The following is a 27166-nucleotide window of genomic DNA, read 5'->3' as shown; positions in this document are numbered from 1 at the left end:
TGGGCGGCCTTGGAAGTCTCTCTTCATCAGTGACAGTGTCTTAGGGATAGGCTGGATAGCCGCTCACTGAGGTGTCAGACCAGGGACTCAAGCATCACTAAACATCCTACTAAAATACTCTGAGGTGCATTTAAACTGAAGTTCCAGAACTTCCTGAGGAAGCAAATCAGTGGAAAAAAGGTTGGTTGTCTGGATGCTTTGTTCCTTTTTAATATTGCGATGAACAAACAAACAAACAAACATAAAGCCTTCTGAATCTACTGTTCAATTTCTAGGAAATACAAAGAGAAAAGAATATATTAAATGACACCAAAAGAATGAAGTCAGCAAAATCCAGACAATGGAAAACTGTTCAAATAAAATAAAAATAACAATCTCAAGGAAAAGGAAAAAAAGAGGGAAAGATGAAGGGGAAAGCTGTAGAGTAAAAAAAGACCCATGAGACCTAAAACTCACCCTGATGCATGACCTTATTTGGATCTCATTTCAAGCAAAAAGGTTCTAAGGTAATATAAAAAGTTGGAGAAATATGAGCACTGGATACTTGATAATGATAAATTACTATTGACTTTTGCTTCAGAGCTGATAACGGTGTTAAGGCTATTATTTTGGGGGTAAAAGTATTGGAGGTATGTAGTGAAATATTTACAGATGAAGTGATGTGCTGTCTAAAATAAGCTTCAAGCCTGATCTGCGGTTGCGCAGTGGATAGAGCAGGGACCTGGAATGCTCAGGTCACTGGTTCAAAACCCTGGGCTTGCCTGGTCAAGGCACATATGGGAGTTGATGCTTCCTGTTCCTTCTCCTTCTCTCTCTCTCTCTCTCTCCCCCTTTCTAAAAATAAATAAAAGGTGTAAAAAATTAGAGTAAGCTTTAAAACACTCTGTGTGAAATGGGGAATTTGAATTTAAAAAACTTCCCACATATGAATAAATATAGAAGCCTCATTACATACACTAGACTCTACTTTTGTATATATTTGATAATTTACATAATAAAAGTTTTTAATGAAAAAAGAATGAAAGCATATAACTATAAATACAATTTACTTATTAGCTGATTTATTTATGCTTTTATCTGCATTCCTAAGTTTCTTAAAACTCTCCTAAGTGAGTTTGTTGTTTAATTCATCTGACAAGAAGACCAGATGCATTTGGAACTGTGGGGGACACAAAGAGGTGAGACTTTGTTCTGACCTCCTGGATCCATTTTGAAGCAAGACTCATAGAGATGGCCCATCATTCACAGCACAGAATGCCACATCGGAGGAGGCGGCTGGTGAGGAGCTGGGGACAGACCCAAGGACAAGCATACCCCACACTTTGCCACAGAGATGGATGGCATGGATGGCACGTGGGCAGAGGAGACCAGGGATGGGAGAGTTTTTGCAGGAAAGGGAACCAGGCAAAGGCAGGGCACAATGAGCTGCGTGGGAACAGGATTCAATGAGAAAGGGTGGCCTGGGATGAAAGGAGCCTTGGAAATCAAGAAAAAGCATGTAATTCGATGCAATGACAATCCAGCAGCCACAGAAAATTCTTGGACACAGTCTTGTTTTGTTTTTGTTTTTTAAATATTTTATTTATTGATTTTTTTTAGAGAGAGGGGATAGAGAGAAAGAGAGAAGGGGGAGGAGCAGGAAGCATCAACTCCCATATGTGCCTTGACCAGGTAAGCCCAGGGTTTTGAACCGGCAACCTCAGTGTTCCAGGTCGACGCTTTATCCCACAGCGCCACCACAGGTCAGGCCCACAATCTTGTTTTTTAAAGCAGATATGTTCAGGATATACTGCAGAGGTTTTTCACTCACTAAGCAAATATTTATAAAGCTGAGACTAGAATCGAGTCTGAAATACAGTCATATGTGCGCATCAGTTCTCAAAGGTCTCTTCCAAGGGGGCTGTTAGGTGGAAAATATATTCATAGCAATACATTGTTTGCCCTTTCGCACTCATACTCTCGCGAGACGACGTGAGAGTACGGTGGGATGGTCCAGAGATGACCTGACACGTGTTATCCTGGCAGGCTGAAGCTCCAATGAGGATCCAGCTGTTTTTTTATAGTTAGCTATCAAAAAGATTTGCAAAAAAATGTAAACATTATTATTAAAAAATGTAAATATTATTCTTTTCACTATATCTTTTTAGTTTTAAAAATAGTTTCTTTGCACACAAAAAATGAGCAGATCAAAATGTAATGGTTTTATTTGGTTATTTTAAAAGAATGAAGAAATATTTTAAAAATTTCCCAGTTTTGATTTCTCATATGGTAACCTCAACAGATCTAATTCACATAAATAAAAGTCCTTTAAAAGTCTCAATAATCTCTAAGAGTATAAGGGAAGCTTGAGACCAAAAAAGTCAGAGAACTGCTGTTTTTGAGTGTTTATTAAGGATATGGAGAAAAATAAAGAACTCAAGGGGAATTTAAAAGGGAATGTGATCAAGACATGGCGATTAACTCCATAAATAATCATTAAGTGCTCACTGTATCTGAGGTACTGAAATGAGGCAGAAGGGATAAAAGTTGCCTCCAGGCTGTCAAGCTGGCTGTTTGACTCAAAGTCAGACATAAATTGTTATCTGCATTGACAAGAAAACCAGTTTGAGTAACTTCTAGTGATGTTCTGATTATCTGCTCTTTTAGCTGAGTGGATGGGCAAAATTTTGAATTTCTCTCACCCAGAAAAGCATAGCTTCCTTAATAAACACAGCAAGAACATGTTTAAAAAGGACTCTTAGTATATTAAGCAGGGTCCAAATATACTTACCCTTTGCTTACACATGTCATATAAACACTGTCAACTCTAACTTACCTTCTGCTTACTCTGATTTACTTCTGATCTAAGGACATTTTTCATTCCCAAATTATTTCCCCAGATAGAGCTAATGAAAATTAGAGCTAGGATGGTATCTGCCTGCATAAATGACACAAAGCTTTTAAAATATTTTAAAGTTTACAAACAGAGGATATTTGGGGGGGGGTATATAGGTTACCGTTATTTAATACCTAAATGAAAGGTTACTTTTTAAAGAAACTTTTCCAAAACACTACTCACCCACCACTACTCCCTTGTCCTCCTCTGAGCAGTTTGATTTTCATCTTACGCCATTTATCAACTCCTAGTACATGACAGTTTGTTATGCTTTTTTTTGGCTTTGCTTCCCTGACGAGGGAGATCCTTCAGAGAAGTATTTTGATTTATTCATATTTGATTCCCAACAATGATGCCATGTTTCAATAATGGAGTTCAATTAGTTTAAAAAAATTCTTAAAAGTTATCCTCATTGCATTTGTTTATTTAATGTATGTAGTTGTTCAAAAGTTTATTACAGGGTTCTAACCAGACATTGCAATGGGTATCAACAGCATCCCAGTCTGAAAATGTTAGAACTGCACACAATATATGGATGACTTATTCTTAGACATTTAGGTTTTGATCCTTGGGAGAAGAAAATGGAGGAGATGTGCTCCACATTTATCCTGGATTTCTCCATGAAGGCACTTACTCAACTGTGACACAGAGAAGGAGAGAAGGGAGGCTCAGACAGAAAGCATCTCTCTGGGTGGAAGAAACAGAGGCCATTGCTCAGGAATACTGAGGTGGATAAAATCTGCAAAGCAGGGTCTACAGAGGAGAAAGCTGTGTGGGGAAGTCCTGGCAATCTGCAGATGGGTCCCCTTGAATCTTCAGCCAAATATTGAGCTGTGCAAGCACAAGGTAAGCAACCTTCAAGAAGACCTGACAGGTAGAATAATTTGGTTCTGTTGAGGATGTTTAAGCTTTGTCATTGCTTCTAAGGTTAGAGTAGCCCTGCTCCTGAGTTATGCTTCTGTGAGGTCTCAGCTGAGACTAGAATATGGAGCAATGTCTCTGCTCTGACTGGTTTCACCTTTAATGTGTCTGCACGTGTGCGACCTCTGCCTCTCTGGGGAGCCTAGGGATAAGGGGACATTCTGAACTTTATACCAATAAGTTCAACAGCCTAGATGAAATGAAGACATTCCTTGGAATACACAAAATTTCAAGCCTGATGCATAAAGAAATAGGACATTTGATTATATCAGTTTGTACAGAAATATTAATGCCTAAAATTGTCACTAGAAAAGAATAACAAAACTCGATTGGTTCGAGCATCACCCCCTGGTGGGGGTTGCAGGATGGATCCCAGTTGGGGCACATGCAGAAGTATGTCTATCTTCCCTCCTCTCACTTAAAAACCAATTTAAAACACACCTTTTACATGACCCAGGCATTTCTTTCTAGATATTTACCCAGGAGAAATAAAAGTATGTGTCCACACAAAGTCTTACGTAGGAATGGTCAAAGCAACTTCAGTTGTAACAGCCCCAAACTAGAAAGAGTCCAGTTGTTCATCAGTGGGTGAAAGTATAAACAAACTATAATATACATATTACTCAGCCATTAAAAGGAACAAACTATTGATAAGTGCAAGATAGATGCATCTCAAAATCACAGTGGATGAAAAGAAAGAGGTTAAGAAGAGTAAATACTATATGATTCTGTTCATGCAGGGTTCTAGAAATTGGAAGCTAAAATGTAGTGATAGCAAACAGATTAGTATTTGCCTAGGGACAGAAGTCCATGACTCCATGGGTGTCAGAGTGATGCTCTAAATTACTCAGCATATACTGCTCTTTGCTTAATGAACAAATAATCATAGAAAGTGGAAAATCTCTAAACTAAACCTTGGGTTTCAGTTTCAGAATGACCATGAACAAGTCAGGTAATCTTTGCGTGTCCCATTGCACTGATGGCTTAGAGGCTGGCTGTGCTAAGAGATCAAATCAGATGACATGTGTGAAAAATAATAGCCATATAAGGTCTGAGAGAAATTTCATTTATTCCTATTGTTTGTTGTTAACATTTAGAGCAAAGCTATCAAATCGGAATTTCACAGATAATCAAAGAGCATCAACCATGGTTGGGCTTTAAAATCAGTTTTGGATTTCTCTCTCTCCCTCTCTCTCTCTCTCTCTCTCTCTCTCTCTCTCTCTCTCTCTCACACACACACACACACACACACACTCATACACATGGGGTCCATAGATATTGATTCTTAAGATCTGGGACATGGCTCTGAAATATTTTTCTAATGGCACTGGTGACTGGGATGCTCCTGTTAGGCTAACTACCCAATCCTCACTTTTGCCTACCCATCTCACTCCTTAAAGTCACCCTCCTCATTTGCCCAGAGCAGTATCCGTTTATGCCTGTTGTCTCAGCAAAATTATCTTTAAAAAAAGTATCTGTAATACTTTTGTTCTCTAAAGTATCATGGGCTGGACAACAAATTGTCATTGAATTAATCTTTTCTGGTCAGGATCCACAAGGTGGGTATACACCCACTTTGAAGATAAGACAAATCACTTGCTGTAGAGAAGGAAGACCAACGCTCTAGGTCAACCAAAACCTAACACTTACTGCCTGTTCACTATGGGCCTCGTACTTTCTAAATAATTTCTGGGTATTATCTCATTTAATTTTCCAAAAGCTTATGTAGTAAATAAAATATTATCACAGTTGAGGAAACAGACACAACAGGCGAAGTAACCAGTCTGACAGCACCCCGGGAGGAATGGAAGAAGCAGGCTGGATTCCTATAAAAGGCTCTGGCCACCCGCTCAGCCTCTATGCCCCAGCCCTTGCCGCGTTCTCTGTGTTCAGGGAATGAGATGGCACATGTTCTAAATAGTTTTCTTCCTCTGAAAAGTAGAAAGAAAATCTCTACCATGTCGCCACTTCTTGACCACTACGGAAGCTCACCCCACACCATAAGCATGACCTGTTGTGGGGAGTTATTACTGTCTTATTTTTAACTGGGCTTCAGTTCACTCAGACTCCTGTGTTTGTATCAAAATAATTTCCCCCACAGCCTTCTTTGGACACAGTCCACAGCCCTGGTCCAGCTAGACTCAAAGCTGAATGTGTCTGCTAAAGACCTTATTTTGAAATTGAAAGCAGGCTTTTGTGTGGCCCCTCCCTTGCAGTATAATACAGAAGAAGGTGTAAAAACTCTTCATTGAGTTCACAGAGTGGCCCTAGGTGAAACAAAAGAGCACCATTCAAGTTTTCTGCGGCTTCTGGCTCAGTTTTAACCCGATGGAAGCACAAAGCCAGAGCTCTTCTCCAGACGGTGCTTTGGGTCCAGACAGCAACCTGCCTTGAGAAGGGGAGCTGTTGACTGATAGGAGGATGTCATATCTAAGTGCAGAAGCTGATACTGCCAAGAATCCTGGGTTGCTCCCTGAGTCCTTTGCTCTGGATTAATTGAGAGTTCAGTCATTACATAAAGTTGCCCACATGCTTGGAAGGATGAAATAGGGGGCACAGGCACTTGACCCTGGTTAGACACGACCTAAGGGAAAGTCCTGGAAAAGGAGAATGAACTTGTGATAGATCCACAGAAAGGAAAGTGATATTCTAGACTCCACTTAAGAGAAGTAAAGGGAGGAACAGGCAGAGCTCAGGTCACAGGAGCCGGTGGGGAGGAAGCAGACACTCAGGAGCCAGTAGAGCTGAGTGAGAGGGAGAAGGGCCAGGCTTACTCTGGTGACCAACTGTCTGCTTCTTCCCTGGAGCCTACTAGCCACTGATTTAGCCTGATAAGATGCTAAATGATGTGACCTAGTCAAAAGAAGACAGAAGAGCAGCAAACCTGGACATGGCTTACCTCTGTAAATGGCTTGCTACATAATTTTTGCAAAGTGTGCTCAGCAATTTGGTCCTCAGATTTACTAGATAGTTAATGACCCATCTTCCCTAAATTAGGACACTCTATTCTGTGTCTCAGCTTGCAACTTTTATCAAAGCAGAACTCTGATTCTAAGAGGGAGCTCTTTCCTTGAAAGCCGTTGCCCTCCGCTTACCGAGCTCCAGTGGCGTGCACACATCTCTGCTAACTCCTAATGCTTTAAATTCAGAGGTCAAGTCAATAAAGCCAAGATCTTGACTGATTTGAGATCTTTGAGATCTTGGCTTTATTGAGACATGGACAACTCAAGGAAGGAGCAAAGCAATTTTTACAAAAGAGTAGTCATGCAAGTTCTAGTAGTATAGGCAAATTCCACATTGAGTTAATTTCATACTGGATTTCTGAATTCCCACTGACATTTATACCGAATGTCATCATAACTGTGTGTTTTTTCCATACTCCATCCTAAGAGTTGGTGACAGGCAACAGGCTTAAAACAGTCACTCTGTCTCTCTAGGGAGAGAGGCTGCATGTGTACTCTAACTGAAGCCATCTGTTAGAATCGTGCAGCAGCGTGCTAAGGAAGAAAATGGTGGAGAATCTTTCAAGAAGCTCCGTGAAATGGTAACTTAGTATTTAGGGGATGATCTGAAGCATCTCAAATAAGAAGACAACCTCTTATGGGCACCCACTCCTACGTCACATGGGCAAGGTAAATCTGACCTGTTCCAACCTAAAAAATATCCAGCGATTTTTCTTTGCCGAAAACCGAGTTTGTTAGAGACACAGCATAGAGACTTTAGTGGACACCAGAACCCATATTTCAGGTTCTCCTTCCAAACCCATCACACCATATCATCATATCATCAAGTATGGCCAACACATCTGGTCTTAGATTGGAGATTTTGCAATTGTTTTTAACTACTATGTTTCTTACTTCCCTGATTTCAAATAGTCTAAAAATAAAATTAAAAGAGCTGACTTAAACTATGATTAACCAATTATTTGAAAAGGTACCTGAAAAAAAGAGATTCACTTGGCATAACATTTTATTCTTTTATCATTTCCTCCAAATGTGTTTCTATGCTCAACTGGATTTTGGAGTTGACTGATATGAAAACATGAATTTAAAGGAAATTCTTTAAATTCACAAAGGACATTCTGTTTCAAACACCAGGTCTTCTAAGAAGCAGACTCACTCTGAGCACATTTACTTGTTCATCAGCATTTTGTGTGAGGTCTTGGAAGGAAAAACACATCCGTAAGTCTGGATCCTGCCTGGCAGGCTTTCTGTCTAGCTGTCTAAAGACAAACTGGTCCTTGCACCAATGTCTCTTTAGTCATTGTCACTAAATTCCAGTCTACTCAGAGTCCACTCACAAAACTTTTCATCAACCCGTAGGAGCAGATAAGTGGGAACTGACTCTCAAATTTCTTGCATTTAAAAAAATTTTTGAGATATAATTTAAAATTGTAAGGTATCCAAATCTTCACAATCCAGCTCAATGATTTTATACATATGTATAAACACAGGAAATTGTTGCCCAGACCCAGATCCAGAACATTTCCAGCACTTTGAAGACTCCCACATGTCTGCTCCCACCAGGCAATACTCACAAAGGTAACAACCATTACAACCTCGAACACTGTGGCTTAGTTTTACCTGCTTTGGAACTTCATAGGAATAGAATTATGCAGTTTTTACTCTTTTGTGTCTGACTTTGTTCACTCAACAGCATGTGTGTGTGATTCATTCATATTGCTATTGTACCTGTGGTTTTTTATTGCTGTATAGTATTCCACTGTAGGACTGTAACACAATGTAATCACCTATATAATAAGTGACGAACATTGGATTGTTTCTTATTGTCGGGCTATTGCAAATTAAACAGCCACGAACATTCTTATAAATATATTTTGGCAGATATGAGACTTTAAGAAAAAAATCTAATTTGATAAATTAAATATACAGGGTGGGGTAAAAGTCAGTTTATATCTTTTTGTATGGGAAATAATGCAATAATTAATAAATAATGGTGTAAGAATAAACTTTGTGTTTTGAGTACTCACAACTGTAGTAAACCTGCTTTTGCCCTCCCTGTGTTTTATGTATTTTCTGTTTTAGAAGAAGACAATGTGGTCTGTTGAAATGGGAAGCTAAGACACTGAGCTCTGATCAAATGAATCCAGAAGTAACCTCTGCAAAATTGTGCTCTTCTGTCTTTGATGCCCCATTCCTGCCTCCTCCTTCCTTTCTCCCTCCATGCTTAGCAGCGGCAACTCCTACTCACCCATTTTAGTTCTCTGGAGACTTCTCCTTACTTTCTCCATGCTTCTTCTACTTATATCCACTGGGCAAAAACTATAATCAAGTAACTAATACTTAGGTTTAAATAATAATGAGACCACTTTCTTTTTTTCTCTTTCTTTCTCTTTCTTTCTTTCTTTCTTTCTTTCTTTCTTTCTTTCTTTCTTTCTTTCTTTCTTTCTTTCTTTCTCTCTCTCTCTCTCTCTCTCTCTCTCTCTTTCTTTCTTTCTTTCTTTCTTTCTTTCTTTCGCTGGAAACGGGAGAGACAGTCAGACTCCCGCATGCGCCCGACCGGGATCCACCCGGTACGCCCACCAGGGGCGACGCTCTGCCCACCAGGGGGCGATGCTCTGCCCCTCCGGGGCATCGCTCTGCCGCGACCAGAGCCACTCTAGCGCCTGGGGCAAAGGCCAAGGAGCCATCCCCAGCGCCTGGGCCATCTTTGCTCCAATGGAGCCTTGGCTGCGGGAGGGGAAGAGAGAGACAGAGAGAAAGGAGGGGGTGGGGGTGGAGAAGCAAATGGGCGCTTCTCCTATGTGCCCTGGCCGGGAATCGAACCCGGGTCCCCCGCACGCCCGGCCGACGCTCTACCGCTGAGCCAACAGGCCAGGGCCGAGACCACTTTCTTGATGATATACGCACATGAACAGGAAACATAGTCTAACTACAATTGAAGCATTAGTTACAGCCGTACCTTTATTACACTTTGCCTGCCTAGGGACAGGGGATGAAAGAGTATACTTGCTTTAATAGTAAAGCATGCTAGAGGAGGTTGTTCACTTGGAGTTTCAGAGCAGTGAAGGCCATGCAGTTGCTCTGAAACAGTAAGAACTAATAAAAGTAGGCTTCCTCCTTTTATATCCTTGGTATGAGATGTAGTCCAGGCCACCAAAGAGGCAGATAAAATGATTTTCAGTGACATGACTGGGGTGAGACATTTTTAGGAAAAATTAAGAAGAAGGAGATGACGTCAGAGTAATGGCGGAGTAGGAAGCGATACCGATAAATCTCCCCCAAAACTCAACAAGATCTTCAACCAGAAACAGAAAAACCTATACTTGGAGCTTCCAGATTCTTCGCAATACACCCAAAGGTATGATTGAGTGAAAAATTGGCTAAATATATAACCAAACCCCGAAGGAAATAGGGAGTAAGAAATGCTCCGCCTTCCTCACTAACCTAAACAGGGCGGCTTTCTCTGGTAACTATGAATATAGAAACTGAGGCGGGCAAAGGGGGTGAATAGATCCAGGCCCCCGCAGCAAAAACGGCCGAACCAGGCTGTGGCTCAGAGATCCAAGCCGAGGAAAATCTGATCCTGTGGCAACCCGGGCAATACAAGCTAACACTCGCGCCAAACCCAAACAAAGAAAGACAAGCGGAGCGGCCATTTTACCCGGTCTCCTGGTCGGTGCGCAGTTAGTGGAAGAGAGATTTCTTCCTAAGCCGCGGAAGTGGATGCCCGTGTTGCCCCACGGAGAGGCAGGGTCAGAGGCCTTTCTGTGGGCTGAGGGCAGAGTCTCTGGGCAGCCCCAGCGCCCTGGGAAAGCCACGCACGGGAGGGAGTGAGAACTAATCCCAACGGTGGAGATTTTCCGTGCTGGAGGCTGTTTCACTCAGAGGGAACCACGGCCGGCCTCATATCCTGGTTTGCGCGCGCAGATAAGGAGTGAGCGATTCCTCCGAGTGCCTCGGCAGTGCGTGCCCGTGTTATCGCAGAGAGGGGCAGAGTCAGGGGCCTTTGTGTGGGCCAAAGCGGAATCTCGGGCCGCCCCAGCGCCTTGCAAAAGCCGCACACGGGGACGGAGCGAGACTCAATTCCAACGCTACAACTTTTCCCTGCGGTTGGGGGTTTCACTCAGAGCGTGAGACTGCTGGCCGGATATCCTGGTTGCAGACAGTGAGTGAGAGTTTCCTCCAAGCGCCCCGGAAGTGGGCGCCCGCTTGTGTTACCGGATAGAGTGGCAGAGCCAGAGGTCTTCGAGTGGGCGGAAAGCCCGCCTGATTATACTAGCAGCTCTGACTGACTGAGCCTTACCCAGAGCCCTGTGCTGAGTGGAAATAGAGTGGGGAGTTGCCAGCAATTTGAGCCTCTTACTATCCAGGCAGAGGCAGCAGCAACCCCATACCTGGACTATCAGGCTACTAATTGAGGAAGGAAAGACTAGGAGAAAGGCTCCAGGAACACGGACTCTCTCACTGTCGGAGCCTATAAATGCTAATGAGCCTCGACTCCCAACGAGAATAAAGCACAATACATGACATTGCCATAGAGACTTATCAACTGCAAACCTCTACCTGAGCGTGCCAAAGGGGCAGAACCCGGGGTACAGAGTCACCGACCAGGAAGAGGGAGAGAAAAGAAAAAGCAAGAAGATAACCTCTCAAAATCAAGAATAATCTGCAGACCTTATAACCTATCCCATTTTATTATATTTGTTCGTTTGTTTCTCTTATCTTCATTCTTGAGACTTTTTTTTCCTCCTCCAATTTGGCCGATTAACTCTCTACCGGTCTTACTCTCTCCTCTCCTTGAACTACACTACCCATAAGTGTTACATCTCCCATTATCATTTCTCTTCTCTTCCTTTCTCTCTATGAGGGTTGCACTCCAAAACCCTTAACTCTCTCTCTCTCTCTCCTTTCTTTTTTCTTCTTTTAGTGGTTCCCTCTTTTTTTCTCTCTCTCTCTTTCTTTTCTCCCTCTATATTAGTTTCTTCCTTTCTCCTTTACATCTCCTCTCATTCAAACCTCAATAACAAACAAATTATCTTATCTGGGACTCAAACCTATGTTTGTGGCATTTTGGGGGGTTTTTACTTCACCTTTTTAACTCACTAGCAGTGCTCCCATCCCTGGCTCTCCATATTATCTAGTTCTTGTTCCACTAAATACAATAGTAAGTTTTTAATTTGTCCCCCCATTTTTCCATTTTCCTCTTATTCCTCTCATCATAACTCTTAGAAAACCAACACCTAAAAGCAAATCATTTTATTCTTGACCCAAATTTTTTCCTTATTTGCTTTTTGTGGGTCCATACGCTCTTTTTTTTTTTCTTTTTTCTTTTATTTTTTTTCCTTTTTTTTTTTTTTTTCTTTCTCTCTTTTTTGCCCCTTTATTACTTTTCCCCAATTCAGGCCCTCCATCACAGGCATTGTTTGTTATAACTCACAGTCCACCACAAGATTTTCTCAAGAAAGAGGGGAGAGGAGAGGAGAGGAAAAAAAGAGAGGGGGAATAATTTCCTTTTTTAAAAATTTTTATTTTATTTTATTTTTCTTTATTTCATTATTAATTTTTTTTTAAAAAAACAACTCTTTTCGATTTGTTATTTTTTTATTTTTTTTAACTTTTTATTCTTTATTAAATCTCATTAATACTATCAACAAAACCACCCTCAGATGCCATTAAGGAAGAGAAAATCGAATATCATGGATACAAAAGAAAGAGAGGTAACACAGCTAGATGAGGAAAAATCTATGGAGAAAAAATTTAATATATTGGAAACCTTGGAGCTAAATGACAGAGAATTCAAGATAGAAATCCTAAAAATCCTCCGAGATATACAAGAAAACACAGAAAGGCAATATAGGGAAATCAGAAAACAACTCCATGAACACAAAGAATATATGTCCAAGGAAATTGAAACTATAAAAACAAATCAAACAGAGATGAAAAACTCAATTCACGAGCTGAAAAACGAAGTAACAAGCTTAGCTAATAGAACAGGTCAGATAGAAGAGAGGATTAGTGAAATAGAAGACAAGCAACTTGAGGCACAACAGAGAGAAGAAGAAAGAGACTCAAAAATTAAAAAAAATGAGATAGCCCTACAAGAATTATCTGACTCCATCAAAAAGAATAACATAAGAATAATAGGTATATCAGAGGGAGAAGAGAGAGAAAATGGAATGGAGAACATACTTAAACAAATAATTGATGAGAACTTCCCAAGCCTGTGGAAAGAACTAAAGCCTCAAGTTCAAGAAGCAAACAGAACTCCAAGTTTTCTTAACCCCAACAAACCTACTCCAAGGCATATCATAATGAAATTGACACAAACCAACAGCAAAGAAAAAATTCTCAAGGCAGCCAGGGAAAAGAAGAATACAACATATAAAGGAAGGCCCATTAGATTATCATCAGATTTCTCAGCAGAAACTCTACAAGCTAGAAGAGAGTGGACCCCAATATTTAAAGTCCTGAAAGAGAGGAACTTTCAGCCACGAATACTATACCCATCAAAGCTATCCTTCAAATACGAAGGAGAAATAAAAACATTCACACATACAGAAAAGATGAGGGAATTTATCATCAGAAAACCCCCACTCCAGGAATTACTAAAGGGGGTTCTCCAATCAGATACAAAGAACAAAAAAAAAACAGAGCCACAAGTAAAAGCTCCAAGAAGAACACAATAAAACCAAATTTAAACTGTGACAACAACAAAAAGAAAGAGGGGGAGAAGACGGAGATTAACAGTAGCAAAGGACGATGGAGTGCAAAAGTACTCACAAAATAGTTCGCTACAATGAACAGGGTAGGGACCCTTTTCATTACTCAAAGGTAACCACCATTGAAAAAACCACCACAGAAGCACATGAGATAAAAAAGATAGCAACAGAGGAAAGATGTATGGAATACAACCAAATAAAAACAAAAGATAGAAAAACGAAAGAGAAGGATCAAACAAGACACGAAACTAACAGAAAGCAAGATATAAAATGGCAATAGGGAACTCACAAGTATCAATAATTACACTAAATGTAAACGGATTAAACTCACCAATAAAAAGGCACAGAGTAGCAGAATGGATTAAAAAAGAAAATCCAACTGTATGCTGCCTACAGGAAACTCATCTAAGTAACAAGGATAAAAACAAATTCAAAGTGAAAGGCTGGAAAACAATACTCCAAGCAAATATCATCCAAAAAAAAGCAGGTGTAGCAATACTCATATCGGATAATGCTGACTACAAGACAGGAAAAGTACTTAGAGACAAAAATGGCCATTTCATAATGGCTAAGGGGACACTGAATCAAGAAGAAATAACAATTCTTAATATATATGCACCAAACCAAGGAGCACCAAAATATATAAGACAGCTACCTATTGATCTTAAAACAAAAACTGACAAAAATACAATCATACTTGGAGACCTCAATACACCGCTGACGGCTCTAGATTGGTCATCCAAACAGAGAATCAACAAAGACATAGTGGCCTTAAACAAAACACTAGAGCACCTGGATATGATAGACATCTACAGGACATTTCATCCCAAAGTGACTGAGTATACATTTTTCTCCAGTGTACATGGATCATTCTCAAGAATTGACCATATGTTGGGCCACAAAAACAATATCAGCAAATTCAGAAAAATTGAAGTTGTACCAAGCATATTTTCTGATCATAAAGACTTGAAACTAGAATTCAACTGCAAAAAAGAGGAAAAAAATCCCACAAAAATGTGGAAACTAAACAACATACTTTTAAAAAATGAATGGGTCAAAGAAGAAATAAGTGCAGAGATCAAAAGATATATACAGACTAATGAAAATGACAATACGACATATCAGAATCTATGGGATGCAGCAAAAGCAGTGATAAGAGGGAAGTTCATATCGCTTCAGGCATATATGAACAAACAAGAGAGAGCCCAAGTGAACCACTTAACTTCCCACCTTAAGGAACTAGAAAAAGAAGAACAAAGACAACCCAAAACCAGCCGAAGAAAGGAGATAATAAAAATCAGAGCAGAAATAAATGAATTAGAGAACAGAAAAACTATAGAAAAAATTAATAGAACAAGGAGCTGGTTCTTTGAAAAGATCAACAAAATTGACAAACCCTTGGCAAGACTTACCAAGGAAAAAAGAGAAAGAACTCATATAAACAAAATCCAAAATGAAAGAGGAGAAATCACCACGGACACCGTAGATATACAAAGAATTATTGTAGAATACTATGAAAAACTTTATGCCACTAAATTCAACAACCTAGAAGAAATGGATAAATTCCTAGAACAATACAACCTTCCTAGACTGAGTCAAGAAGAAGCAGAAAGCCTAAACAGACCTATCAGTAGAGAAGAAATAGAAAAAACCATTAAAAACCTCCCCAAAAATAAAAGTCCAGGCCCTGACGGCTATACCAGCGAATTTTATCAAACATTCAAAGAAGACTTGGTTCCTATTCTACTCAAAGTCTTCCAAAAAATTGAAGAAGAAGCAATACTTCCAAACACATTTTATGAGGCCAACATAACCCTCATACCAAAACCAGGCAAGGATGGCACAAAAAAAGAAAACTACAGACCAATATCTCTAATGAATACAGATGCTAAAATACTAAACAAAATACTAGCAAATCGAATACAACAACATATTAAAAAAATAATACATCATGATCAAGTGGGATTCATCCCAGAATCTCAAGGATGGTTCAACATACGTAAAACGGTTAATGTAATACACCATATCAACAAAACAAAGAACAAAAACCACATGATCTTATCAATAGACGCAGAAAAGGCTTTCGATAAAATACAACACAATTTTATGTTTAAGACTCTCAACAAAATGGGTATAGAAGGAAAATATCTCAACATGATAAAGGCCATATATGATAAACCATCAGCTAACATCATATTAAATGGCACTAAACTGAAGGCTTTCCCCCTTAAATCAGGAACAAGACAGGGTTGTCCACTCTCTCCACTCTTATTTAATGTGGTACTAGAGGTTCTAGCCAGAGCAATCAGACAAGACAAAGAAATAAAAGGCATCCATATCGGAAAAGAAGAAGTAAAGGTATCACTTTTTGCAGATGATATGATCCTATACATCGAAAACCCCAAAGAATCCACAAAAAGACTACTAGAAACAATAAGCCAATACAGTAAGGTCGCAGGATACAAAATTAACATACAGAAGTCAATAGCCTTTCTATATGCCAACAATGAAACAACTGAGAAGGAACTCAAAAGAATAATCCCCTTCACGATTGCAACAAAAAAAATAAAATACTTAGGAATAAACATAACAAAGAATGTAAAGGACTTATATAATGAAAACTATAAACCATTGTTAAGGGAAATCGAAAAAGATATAATGAGATGGAAGAATATACCTTATTCTTGGCTAGGAAGAATAAATATAATCAAGATGGCTATATTACCCAAAGCAATATACAAATTTAATGCAATTCCCATCAAAATTCCAATGACATTTTTTAAAGAAATAGAGCAAAAAATCATCAGATTTATATGGAACTATAAAAAACCCCGAATAGCCAAAGCAATCCTAAAGAAAAAGAATGAAGCTGGGGGCATAACAATACCTGACTTCAAACTCTATTATAGGGCCACGACAATCAAAACAGCATGGTATTGGCAGAAAAATAGACACTCAGACCAATGGAACAGAATAGAAAGTCCAGAAATAAAACCACATATATATAGTCAAATAATTTTTGATAAAGGGGCCAACAACACACAATGGAGAAAAGAAAGCCTCTTCAATAAATGGTGCTGGGAAAACTGGAAAGCCACATGCAAAAGAATGAAACTGGACTACAGTCTCTCCCCCTGTACAAAAATTAACTCAAAATGGATCAAAGATCTAAACATAAGACCTGAAACAATTAAGTACATAGAAGAAGACATAGGTACTCAACTCATGGACCTGGGTTTTAAAGAGCATTTTATGAATTTGACTCCAATGGCAAGAGAAGTGAAGGCAAAAATTAATGAATGGGACTACATCAGACTAAGAAGTTTTTGCTCAGCAAGGGAAACTGATAACAAAATAAACAGAAAGCCAACTAAATGGGAAATGATATTTTCAAACAACAGCTCAGATAAGGGCCTAATATCCAAAATATACAAAGAACTCATAAAACTCAACAACAAACAAACAAACAATCCAATAAAAAAATGGGAAGAGGATATGAATAGACACTTCTCACAGGAAGAAATACAAATGGCCAACAGATATATGAAAAGATGCTCATCTTCTTTAGCTATTAGAGAAATGCAAATCAAAACGGCAATGAGATACCACCTCACACCTGTTCGATTAGCTGTTATTAGCAAGTCAGGTAATAGCAAATGTTGGAGAGGCTGTGGAGAAAAAGGAACCCTCATACACTGTTGGTGGGAATGTAAAGTAGTACAACCATTATGGAAGAAAGTATGGTGGTTCCTCAAAAAACTGAAAATAGAACTACCTTATGACCCAGCAATCCCTCTACTGGGTATATATCCCCAAAACTCAGAAACATTGATACGTAAAGACACATGCAGCCCCATGTTTATTGCAGCATTGTTCACAGTGGCCAGGACATGGAAACAACCAAAAAGCCCATCAATAGATGACTGGATAAAGAAGATGTGGCACATATACACTATGGAATACTACTCAGCCATAAGAAATGATGACATCGGAACATTTACAGCAAAATGGTGGGATCTTGATAACATGATACGAAGCGAAATAAGTAAATCAGAAAAAAACAGGAACTGTATTATTCCATACGTAGGTGGGACATAATAGTGAAACTAAGAGACATTGATAAGAGTGTGGTGGTTACGGGGGGGAGGGGGGAATGGGAGAGGGATAGGGGGTGGGAGGGGCACAAAGAAAACAAGATAGAAGGTGACAGAGGACAATCTGACTTTGGGTGGTGGGTATGCAACATAATTGAACGACAAGATAACCTGGACTTGTTATCTTTGAATATATGTATCCTGATTTATTGATGTCACCCCATTAAAAAAATAAAATTATAAAGAAAAAAAAAAATTAAGAAGGTAAAAACAAATATTTAGCTTCCTTTTGTCTTTCCTTTCCCAAAGCTACCCTCTCAAACTTTCTGTCTCCATGTTCCTACTCCTTATTGGAAGGAAAACTATGACCAAAAGGGATCATAAATATCCTTGCGTCAATCCATCCACCCACCCAACCATTCATCCACTCATCCATCCACCCACTCATCCATCCATCTATCTATACATCCACTCATCTATCCATCCACCCAATCCATTCATCTACCCATCTGATGCTTCGATCCCAAACCATTATTTCACATTGTGGATATGCAGTCTTTATTTAATTCTTTCCAGTGATATGGGATTCACACAAGCCAAGCAGCCAGTTCATTCCTGACAAAGGAACAGGTCACAAATAGCTTTGATATGTTAGCATTCTTTTATTTCCTATTGCTATGGTAGTTGTTTCAACAACTGGGCAATAGGGCATTAAAAACAAAAGGCAATTTCATATGTAAAGATCTTTTAAGACTGGACTCTAAAACTGAGACAAAATGAAGGACAATTCTGAGAGCTGAAATTTTTCTAAGATTTTGAGTTGACAATAATTTATCTATGAGTGACATGTTCCTGATTCTCAAGTTTTACAGCCTGGGCCTGGGGCCTACAGATGGGTTTTATTTGGCCAATCCCGTATTTATAAAACAATGCATAAGTTGCTAAATTTTAACATTAGACTATTTCACACAAAATTTGAGTCTGGCCTATCCTAGCAAAAAAAGTATGTTTAGTAATATTTTATGATCTTTTTTCTTTATTTTCTTTCTTTTTTTTTTGTGACAGAGACAGAGAGAGGAACAGATAGAGACAGACAGAGAGTTAGGGAGATAGATGAGAAGCATCAATTTTTCGTTGTGGCACCTTAGTTGTTCATTGATTTCTTTCTCATATGTGCCTTAACGGTGGGGGGGGGGGCTACAGCAGACTGAGTGACCCCTTGTTCAATCCAGCAACCTTGGGCTCAAGCTGGTAAGCCTTGCTCAAACCAGATGAGCCTGCGCTCAAGCTGGCAACCTCAGGGTTTTGAGCCTGGGTCCCGTCCCAGTCTGACACTCTATCCACTGTGCCACCACCCAGTCAGGCAATGATTCTTTTTCTTAACTTTAAAAGAATATCTGTAGGCCCTGGCTGGTTGGCTCAGTGGTAGAGCGTCAGCCCGGCGTGCAGAAGTCCCGGGTTCGATTCCCGGCCAGGGCACACAGGAGAGGCGCCCGTCTGTTTCTCCACCCCTCCCCCTCTCCTTCCTCTCTCTCTCTTCCCCTCCAGCAGCTGAGGCTCCATTGGAGCAAAGATGGCCTGGGCGCTGGGGATGGCTCCTTCGTCTCTGCCCCAGGTGCTAGAGTGGCTCTGGTCGCAACAGAGCGACGCCCCAGAGGGGCAGAGCATCGTCCCCTAGTGGGCAGAGCGTCGCCCCCTGATAGGCGTGCCGGGTGGATCCCGGTCGGGTGCATGCGGGAGTCTGTCTGACTGTCTCTCCCCATTTCCAGCTTCAGGAAAAAAAAAAAAAAAAAAGAATATTTTTAGTGATTACTATCTGTTGTAGTGAAGAAACACTTCCTGGAATTAAATTATTCCTTAGATTTAGATTTAGTTTTAGTGTATTTTTTCTTCTGCTAAATAAATTAAACAATATTTTAAAATACAAAAGCAAGTATGACACTATTTATTTATTTATTTATTTAGTATTGTTCTGAAGTGAGATGCAGGGAGGCAGAGAGACAGATTCCTACATGCGCCCGACCAGGATCCACCCTGCATGCCCACTAGGGGGTGATGCTCTGCCCATCTGGGGCATTGCTGTGGTGCAAATGGAGCCATCCTCAGCACCCAGGCCAATTTTGCTCCAATGGGGCCTTGGCTGCGGGAGGTGAAGAGAGAGATAAAGAGAAAAGAAAGGGGGAAGTTGGAGAAGCAGATGGGCATTACTCCAGTGAGCTCTGACTAGGAATCGAACCTGGGACATCCATATGCCAGGCCAACACTCTACCACTGAGCCAACTGGCTAGGGTCTATTTTTAATTTCCTTTTTCTATTCATCCATCCATTCATATCCATCTACCCATCCATCTATTCATCCATTCTTCCATCTAGAAAGATGTTTAGAATGTGTTGGCCAAATAATAATGGTGGTTATTTCTGGATGGTGAAATTTTTGATGGCCCTTAACTTTTTTAAAATTTTTTTTCTGAGTTGCTGTCATTTTAGTATTTAACATGTCATTTTTACATAATGGTAGTCATTGTCATTTGAATTATTTAAAAATTCAAATATATCTCTTACTTCTTGAATGAAACTTTTAATAGATGTGATTCAGTGAATGCTAAATTAATAATGAATGTCATTTTTAGATTATAATAAAATATTTTTAAACCAGAGCAATGCCAATCTTTATATATTTAACTAATTTTCATAATTTAGAAAGTCATGTGTTTTATTCTTTTCATTGGTCAGTATCATCTATGCATATGGGTCAAGGTGTTAAAAATTTTCACTACCAAATTTTCACTAAGAAATACTTGATTTTATTCTATGGTAAAAGATAGAAAAATAATACTCTTAAAGAGAGTTTAAGATCACATGTAGACTTCCACTTCCAGTAACAGGACAGACAAGAGATACAGAAAAACCTCCCATAACAGAACACCTACATATAATGAATAAAATTTAATAAGCCTCCTTTTAAGTACATGGCTAAGTTGCAAGATAGCAAAAAATTTTCCAAGGCCCAGCAACAGGAGGTAGCTAAAAACAGAATATTAATATAACACTGACCTAAAGCTCCCTTGTGGGCATTGGTTGTTCTTGATTTTCAAGAGTTATGGGTTTTAGGAACCCAATAGGGTTAGAAGATGAGTCCTTGAGACTGTGTAAGATTGGGGCAGAATGTAAACCAAGATCCCCGCATGAAACTTGGAACTCTGAAAGGGCTGGGTATTCAATGAAAAGGTAGATGTCTAGGATTAGTCTCAGTCTGAATCTTGACTGTTGGAAAGAAAAGTGTCTACTGAGCACTGAACCATAAAAAAAAAATTAAACATATACAAACTTGTAGGATGCAGCCAAAACAGTACTTAGAAGAAAATTTACAACCTTACATACTTCTTTTCTAAAAGAAGAAAGCTGAAAATTAGTGAGCAAAGTACCTGTCTCTATTCCCTATAAAATGGAGATTGATGCAAAGATTAAATGCTAGTGCTTTATTTGGAAGGTCCACTCCCAGGTCAGAAAGAATGAGGAAAAGGGGGAGTAAGATGGAGAAGGCAGCAAGTAATGAAAGGTGAGGTGTTAGTACACTGGCCATTGACTTAGTATAAGCCATGATAAGACTCAGCTGATTGTTTGACAGGTGTATCAGTTTGTACATCCTGTTGTATCTTCAGATAGGCTATCCAAAGAAATAGTGCCTCAAAACAGGATCCTGATAAAGTGTCCTTCCTTGTATAGACCTGGGGGAAGTAGTGGGAAGGCATAAAATCCCACCTGCATCCTTCTCCTTTATATTTCCAATGGAACAAAAGCCTGAAGCTGATGGGGAAAGGGCAACAAATCCTGTCAACTCTAAAATGCTGTAGAAAACCAAGCCCAGTAACCACAATAAAACACGACAAAAACTGCTAATAACTAAAGACAAAGAGAAAATTGTGAACACATCCAGAGGGAAAAAATACACATTACACACAGAGAAAAAAAGATAAAAATTACAGCAGAGTTCTTATTAGAAACAATGCATACTAGAAGACAAAAATATGATTTCTTTAAAGTGCTGACAAAAACGTCACTCCAGAATTCTATATCCATAGAAAATATCTTTCAAAAATGAAGAAGAAATGAATATGCCCTCAGACAAATTAAAATTAAAGGAATGTATTGCCAACAGTCTTGTGCTATAAGAAATGTGAAAGAAAATTATGTGTTCAAGAAGAAATTTGAATCTATACTGAAAAGAGAAAAAAGAACAATGGCAATGAAATAAATAAATGTAAATATAAAATCATTGTGTAATTTTTTAAATTATTCTAAATATAACTGACTGAAGCAAAGATAGTAGCAATCAACTGTGTATTTATATCATTTGTAAAAGTAAATATATATGGCCACATTAGCACAAAGTACGAAAGAAAGGAATTGGGAGTATATTGTTGTAGGGTCCTTATATTACAGTTAACCTATATAATAGTATTTAAAGAATAATTATTTTTAATAAAGAATATGATTATTCTTTAATAAAGAATGTGATTAATTAAAGATGTATATGATATATGCTAGAGTGTCCATTAAAATTTTTAAAGAAGCATAAATAATAAGTCAATAATGAGTATACATTGAAATAATAAAAAATACTCAATGAATCTAAAAGAAGAAAGATGCAAGGGAGGAAAAACTGCAGCTGGAATAGGTAGAAAAAGCTAGCAAGGTAGTAGACTTTAATTGGAATATCTCAATAATTATATAAAAATAAAGACTAAGCAAACCAATTAAAAGGCATAAATTATCAGATTGGCTAAAAAGCAAGACCTAACTATTTGCTGTTTATAAAAAACCAACTTTAAATATAAATACACAGAAATGTTACAAGTGAAAGGATAAAAAAAGATATACTAGGCAAATACAGTACTAATCAAAGCAAAGCTGGAGGAGTTACATTAATGTCAGAAAAAGTAGCTTTCAGCCAGGGATAAAGTGAAATACTACATAGTTACTTTTTTTTTTTTAATTTTCTTTTATTTTAAAACTTTTTTCTGAAGCTGGAAACGGGGAGAGAAAGTCAGACAGACTCCCGCATGCGCCCGGCCGGGATCCACCCGGCACGCCCACCAGGGGCGACGCTCTGCCCACCAGGGGGCGATGCTCTGCCCCTCTGGGGTGTCGCTCTGCCGCGACCAGAGCCACTCTAGCGCCTGGGGCAGAGGCCAAGGAGCCATCCCCAGTGCCCGGGCCATCTTTGCTCCAATGGAGCCTTGGCTGTGGGAGGGGAGGAGAGAGGCAGAGAGGAAGGAGGGGGGGGGTGTGGAGAAGCAAATGGGCGCTTCTCCTATGTGCTCTGGCCGGGAATTGAACCCGGGTCCCCTGCACGCCAGGCCGACGATCTACCGCTGAGCCAACCGGCCAGGGCCACTACATAGTTACTTTTTAAGAAGCTATTAGAGTCCTAAAAGTGTACACACTGAATCATGGAGCTTCAGAAAACATAAACAAGAATGAATAGGAATATATTTAAAAAAAAAAGACAAATCCACTATTATAGTTGAAGACTTCAACACTACTCTAAAGTAAAGAAAATAAACAAGAATATAAAAGGTCTAGATAATGCTTTCAAACACCTTGACATAGTTTATAGAACTTTCTACCCAACAAAATTGTAATACACATTCTATGAAGTGAACATGGAACATTACTAAAGATAGAGTATATTCTGGTCATTAAATAAATCATAACAATTTTAGGAGAATTGGAAATATAGAACATACATTATAGATCATCAATTACAGGAAGAGAACAGAAAAATCTACAAATCTAAGAAAGTAAACAACTCACATATATAACTCATGAATCAAAGAAGAAATTGCAGAGAATCTAGAAACTCTTTTATCTTAATAAAAATGAAACCATAACATTTTGTTTTCAGCCAAAGCAGTTCTTAGAACTATAGACCCCACAGGTATTAAAAATGGACAATGAGAAAATTCTACAAACAACTCTGTGATCATAACTTCAACAACTTAGATGATGTGGACAAATTCCTTGAAAGACACAAGTTGCTAAACTTACTCAAGTAAAATAGAAATAAATATCTTAGCTAGTCTTATACCTGTGAAAGAAATTAAATTTGCATTAAAAACCTTACAAGAAAAAAAATCCAGGCCCAGATAACCTTACTGGAAAAGTCTACTAAATTTGAAAGTAATAAATATTTTTAATTATATACAAACTCTTCCAACAGAAAATGAGGTAATAACTCCTAATTAGTTGGTGTGTGTGGGGGGGTCTCAGCATTATACTGATATCAGATAAATACATTATAAGAAAGAATAACTATAGATAAATACTTCTTATAATGAAAGCACAAGATGAATGTCACAGCTCAAGCAGAGAGTGAATTCACCTTTCCTTCACCTTTTTTGTTCTATTGGGACTTTCCATGGACTAGATGATGCCCATCCATATTGGTGAGGTTGATATTCATTACTTTTTTGTTTGTTTGTATTGTTTTTTTTATTTATGATTTTAATCTACTATGTTTATATAGATTCAAGTGTCCCACCAAATATATCTCCCCCAACCCCGTGTTTCCTCCACCCCCCCCCTTTTGCCCCCTTCCCTCCAAGATTTGCTGTCCTGTTCTCTATAATGCTGTGTTATATATATATATAATTTCACTAATCTCTTTCCCTTCTCTGATCCCATCTTCTCTTCCACTTTCCCTCTGGTCCTTTTGATCCCGCTTCTGCCTCTGTTCTGTTGCTCTGTTCTCATTGTTCACTGGATTCCTCAAATAAGTGAGGTCATATGATATTTTTCTTTCTCTGCCTGGCTTATTTCACTTAGCATGATAGTTTCCAGGTCCATCCATGTTGTCGCAAAAGGTAAGATTTCCTTCTTCCACATGGCCGCGTTCATTACTCTGCTTACTGATTCAAATGCTCATCTCTTCTGGAGATACACTCACAGATACAGTAAGAAATAATGTTTTATCAGCTATCTGTGTATCTCTTAGCTTAGCAAACTGTCACATGAAATTGACCACAGATAAATACATCATGGTTTTGTATGGAAAAACTCATTATTTTCAGATATAATTCTCTCCAAATTAATCTATGATGTAAATCAACAGTCTATTTCATGGTCAAGTGGAGAACCAAAAATGGCCTGGAATATTTGAAACAGAAGAAGGCAGAAAGAAGGAAGGAAATTAATTTCCTAAATATTAAGGTATTCTAAATGTTTTATAAATCATCTATTGACTTATGAATAGACAAACAGATCAAGAGAAACGAATGAAGACCTCGGAGATAGTCCTACATATAAGGAATCTTGTTTTTTTTTTTAATGTCTTATTAGGCTCCTTGCTTGGCTTTCTTTTTTTTTTTTTATAAATAAATCTTTATTAATTTTAATGGGGTGACATCAATAAATCAGGGTACATATATTCAAAGAAAACATGTCCAGGTTATCTTGTCATTCAATTATGTTGCAAACCCATCACCCAAAGTCAGATTGTCCTCCGTCACCTTCTATCTAGTTTTCTTTGTGCCCCGCCCCCTCCACTTCTTCCTCCTTCCTTCCCCCCAACCCGTAACCACCACACTCTTGTCCAGGGGTCCCCAAACTTTTTACACAGGGGGCCAGTTCACTGTCCCTCAGACCGTTGGAGGGCCGAACTATAAAAAAAACTATGAACAAATCCCTATGCACACTGCACATATCTTATTTTAAAGTAGAAAAAAAAAAAACAGGAACAAATACAATATTTAAAATAAAGAACAAGTAAATTTAAATCAACAAACTGACCAGTATTTCTTTTTTTTTTTTAATAGTAAACGAACAGTCTTACTTTAATTAAGTTCCAGAATGAGGGCATACTGATTTGAAAATCAGTTGTCTCAGCAGAAGATGCAAGGGTGCGTATAAAAGAAAGTTTCTAGAAAATACCAAAGGCATCAAATATAACCCAAATTTGGCTTTCCATTTTCCGTTGGTGCCACTCCATATCCCAGGCGGGGAGGCTACTTTGTCCAGCTGACTTTGGGAATGTCATAGTGCTCTGTGAGTGTATCCAGGTGCCTGTTGAAGTCCTCCACTCTTTGCTTGTGGGTTTTGGAGGCTTTCTTCAGGATCCTTTCCATTTTCCGCTTCTCCTGCATCTTCTCGAAGGCTGCCTGGGCCAGAGTCCGCTTGTCCAGGCCGCGGCGCTTCTCTTCCTCGTTCTTTTTGCTTGTCCCCATGGCTTCCAGGAGTTTGGCCTTGTCCTTGTCCTTCTTTTTCTTCTTCTGCTTGGTCATTCCGAGCTCTGCAATGCCTTTCAGCTTCAAGGTCCCCCTCTGCACCTGTTCATAGGCCTCCATGGTGACTTGACCAGTATTTCAATGGGAACAATGGACCTGCTTTTGGCTAATGAGATGGTCCATGTGTTCCTCTCACTGACCACCAATGAAAGAGGTGCCCCTGCCCTGGCCGGTTGGCTCAGCGGTAGAGCGTCGGCCTGGAGTACGGGGGACCGGGTTCGATTCCTGGCCAGGGCACATAGGAGAAGCGCCCATTTGCTTCTCCACCCCCCCTCCTTCCTCTCTGTCTCTCTCTTTCCCTCCCACAGCCAAGGCTCCATTGGAGCAAAGATGGCCCGGGTGCTGGGGATGGCTCCTTGGCCTCTGCCCCAGGCGCTAGAGTGGCTCTGGTCGCGGCAGAGCGACACCCCGGAGGGGCAGAGCATCGCCCCTCTGGTGAGCAGAGCTTTGTCCCTAGTGGGTGTGCCGGGTGGATCCCGGTCAGGCGCATGCGGGAGTCTGTTTGACTGTCTCTCCCCGTTTCAGCTTCAGAAAAAAAAAAAAAAAAAGAAAGAAAGAGGTGCCCCTTCCGGAAGTGCGGCAGGGGCCGGATAAATGGCCTCAGGGGGCCGCATGTGGCCCGCAGGCCGTAGTTTGGGGACCCCTGCTCTTGTCCATGTCTCTGAGTCTCATTTTTATGTCCCACCAATGTATGGAATCATGCAGTTCTTCGTTTTTTTCTGATTTACTTATTTCACTCCATATAATGTTATCAAGATCCCACCATTTTGTTGTAAATGATCCGATGTCATCATTTCTTATGGCTGAGTAGTATACCATAGTGTATATGTGCCACATCTTCTTTATCCAGTCATATATATATATATATATATATATGTGTATATATATATATATTTACAGTGATTAAAGTCTTTAAGCAAACTCTTGGCCAATACAACAAGAATCCATAAAAGAGTACTGTCCTTAACATGTTCACCAAGTCCAGGTTGGCACCAGCACCATTCCAAATCGTTGTGAATGCAACCCAACCCCAGTTCAGTCCGTTGGGAGCTATCACAAGGAGCAGGAATCCAGAAAAAGTCCATGTCCAGGAAAAGTCTGCATGGCACTGAAATTGTTGTCACAATTCTATATTTTGCAGCTCACATCCAAGTCCCAATGACTGCTGCTTCTAGCTGGTAATGATTCAGGTAGACTGAAAAAGCCATCTGCAGCATGTGTGGAGATGGAGCCTCTGTTCTCCTCTGCCTGGAGAGATGAGACCAGGGTGCTTTTCCCTGGAGCTCTGCAACTGTGGTGTGGTAAAGAG

The 27166-nt window shown here is 39.5% G+C and overlaps 2 protein-coding genes across 3 annotated transcripts in view; both read right to left on the bottom strand.

Moving 5' to 3' along the window:
* The window catches only part of ADRA1A (adrenoceptor alpha 1A), a 115161-nt gene that overhangs the window by 20415 nt on the left and 67580 nt on the right, over positions 1–27166 (bottom strand). The gene's annotated exons all lie outside the window — the stretch shown is intronic.
* LOC136320100 (protein FAM32A-like) lies at positions 25392–25918 on the bottom strand. The gene has a single exon (XM_066253246.1). It carries the CDS (start codon positions 25915–25917, stop codon positions 25579–25581), a length of 339 nt encoding a protein of 112 aa, XP_066109343.1. The 5' UTR covers position 25918; the 3' UTR covers positions 25392–25578.

Source organism: Saccopteryx bilineata, chromosome 1 (assembly GCF_036850765.1).
Source record: "Saccopteryx bilineata isolate mSacBil1 chromosome 1, mSacBil1_pri_phased_curated, whole genome shotgun sequence".
Classification (NCBI taxonomy): Eukaryota; Metazoa; Chordata; class Mammalia; order Chiroptera; family Emballonuridae; genus Saccopteryx; species Saccopteryx bilineata.
The sequence above is the reverse complement of the archived record's forward strand: the minus strand, read 5'-3'. Positions and strand labels throughout refer to the sequence as shown.

What these genes read in the sequence shown, in the direction of transcription:
- LOC136320100 (XM_066253246.1), bottom strand. Translation starts at nt 25,917, where the DNA reads ATGGAGGCCTATGAACAGGTGCAGAGGGGGACCTTGAAGCTGAAAGGC.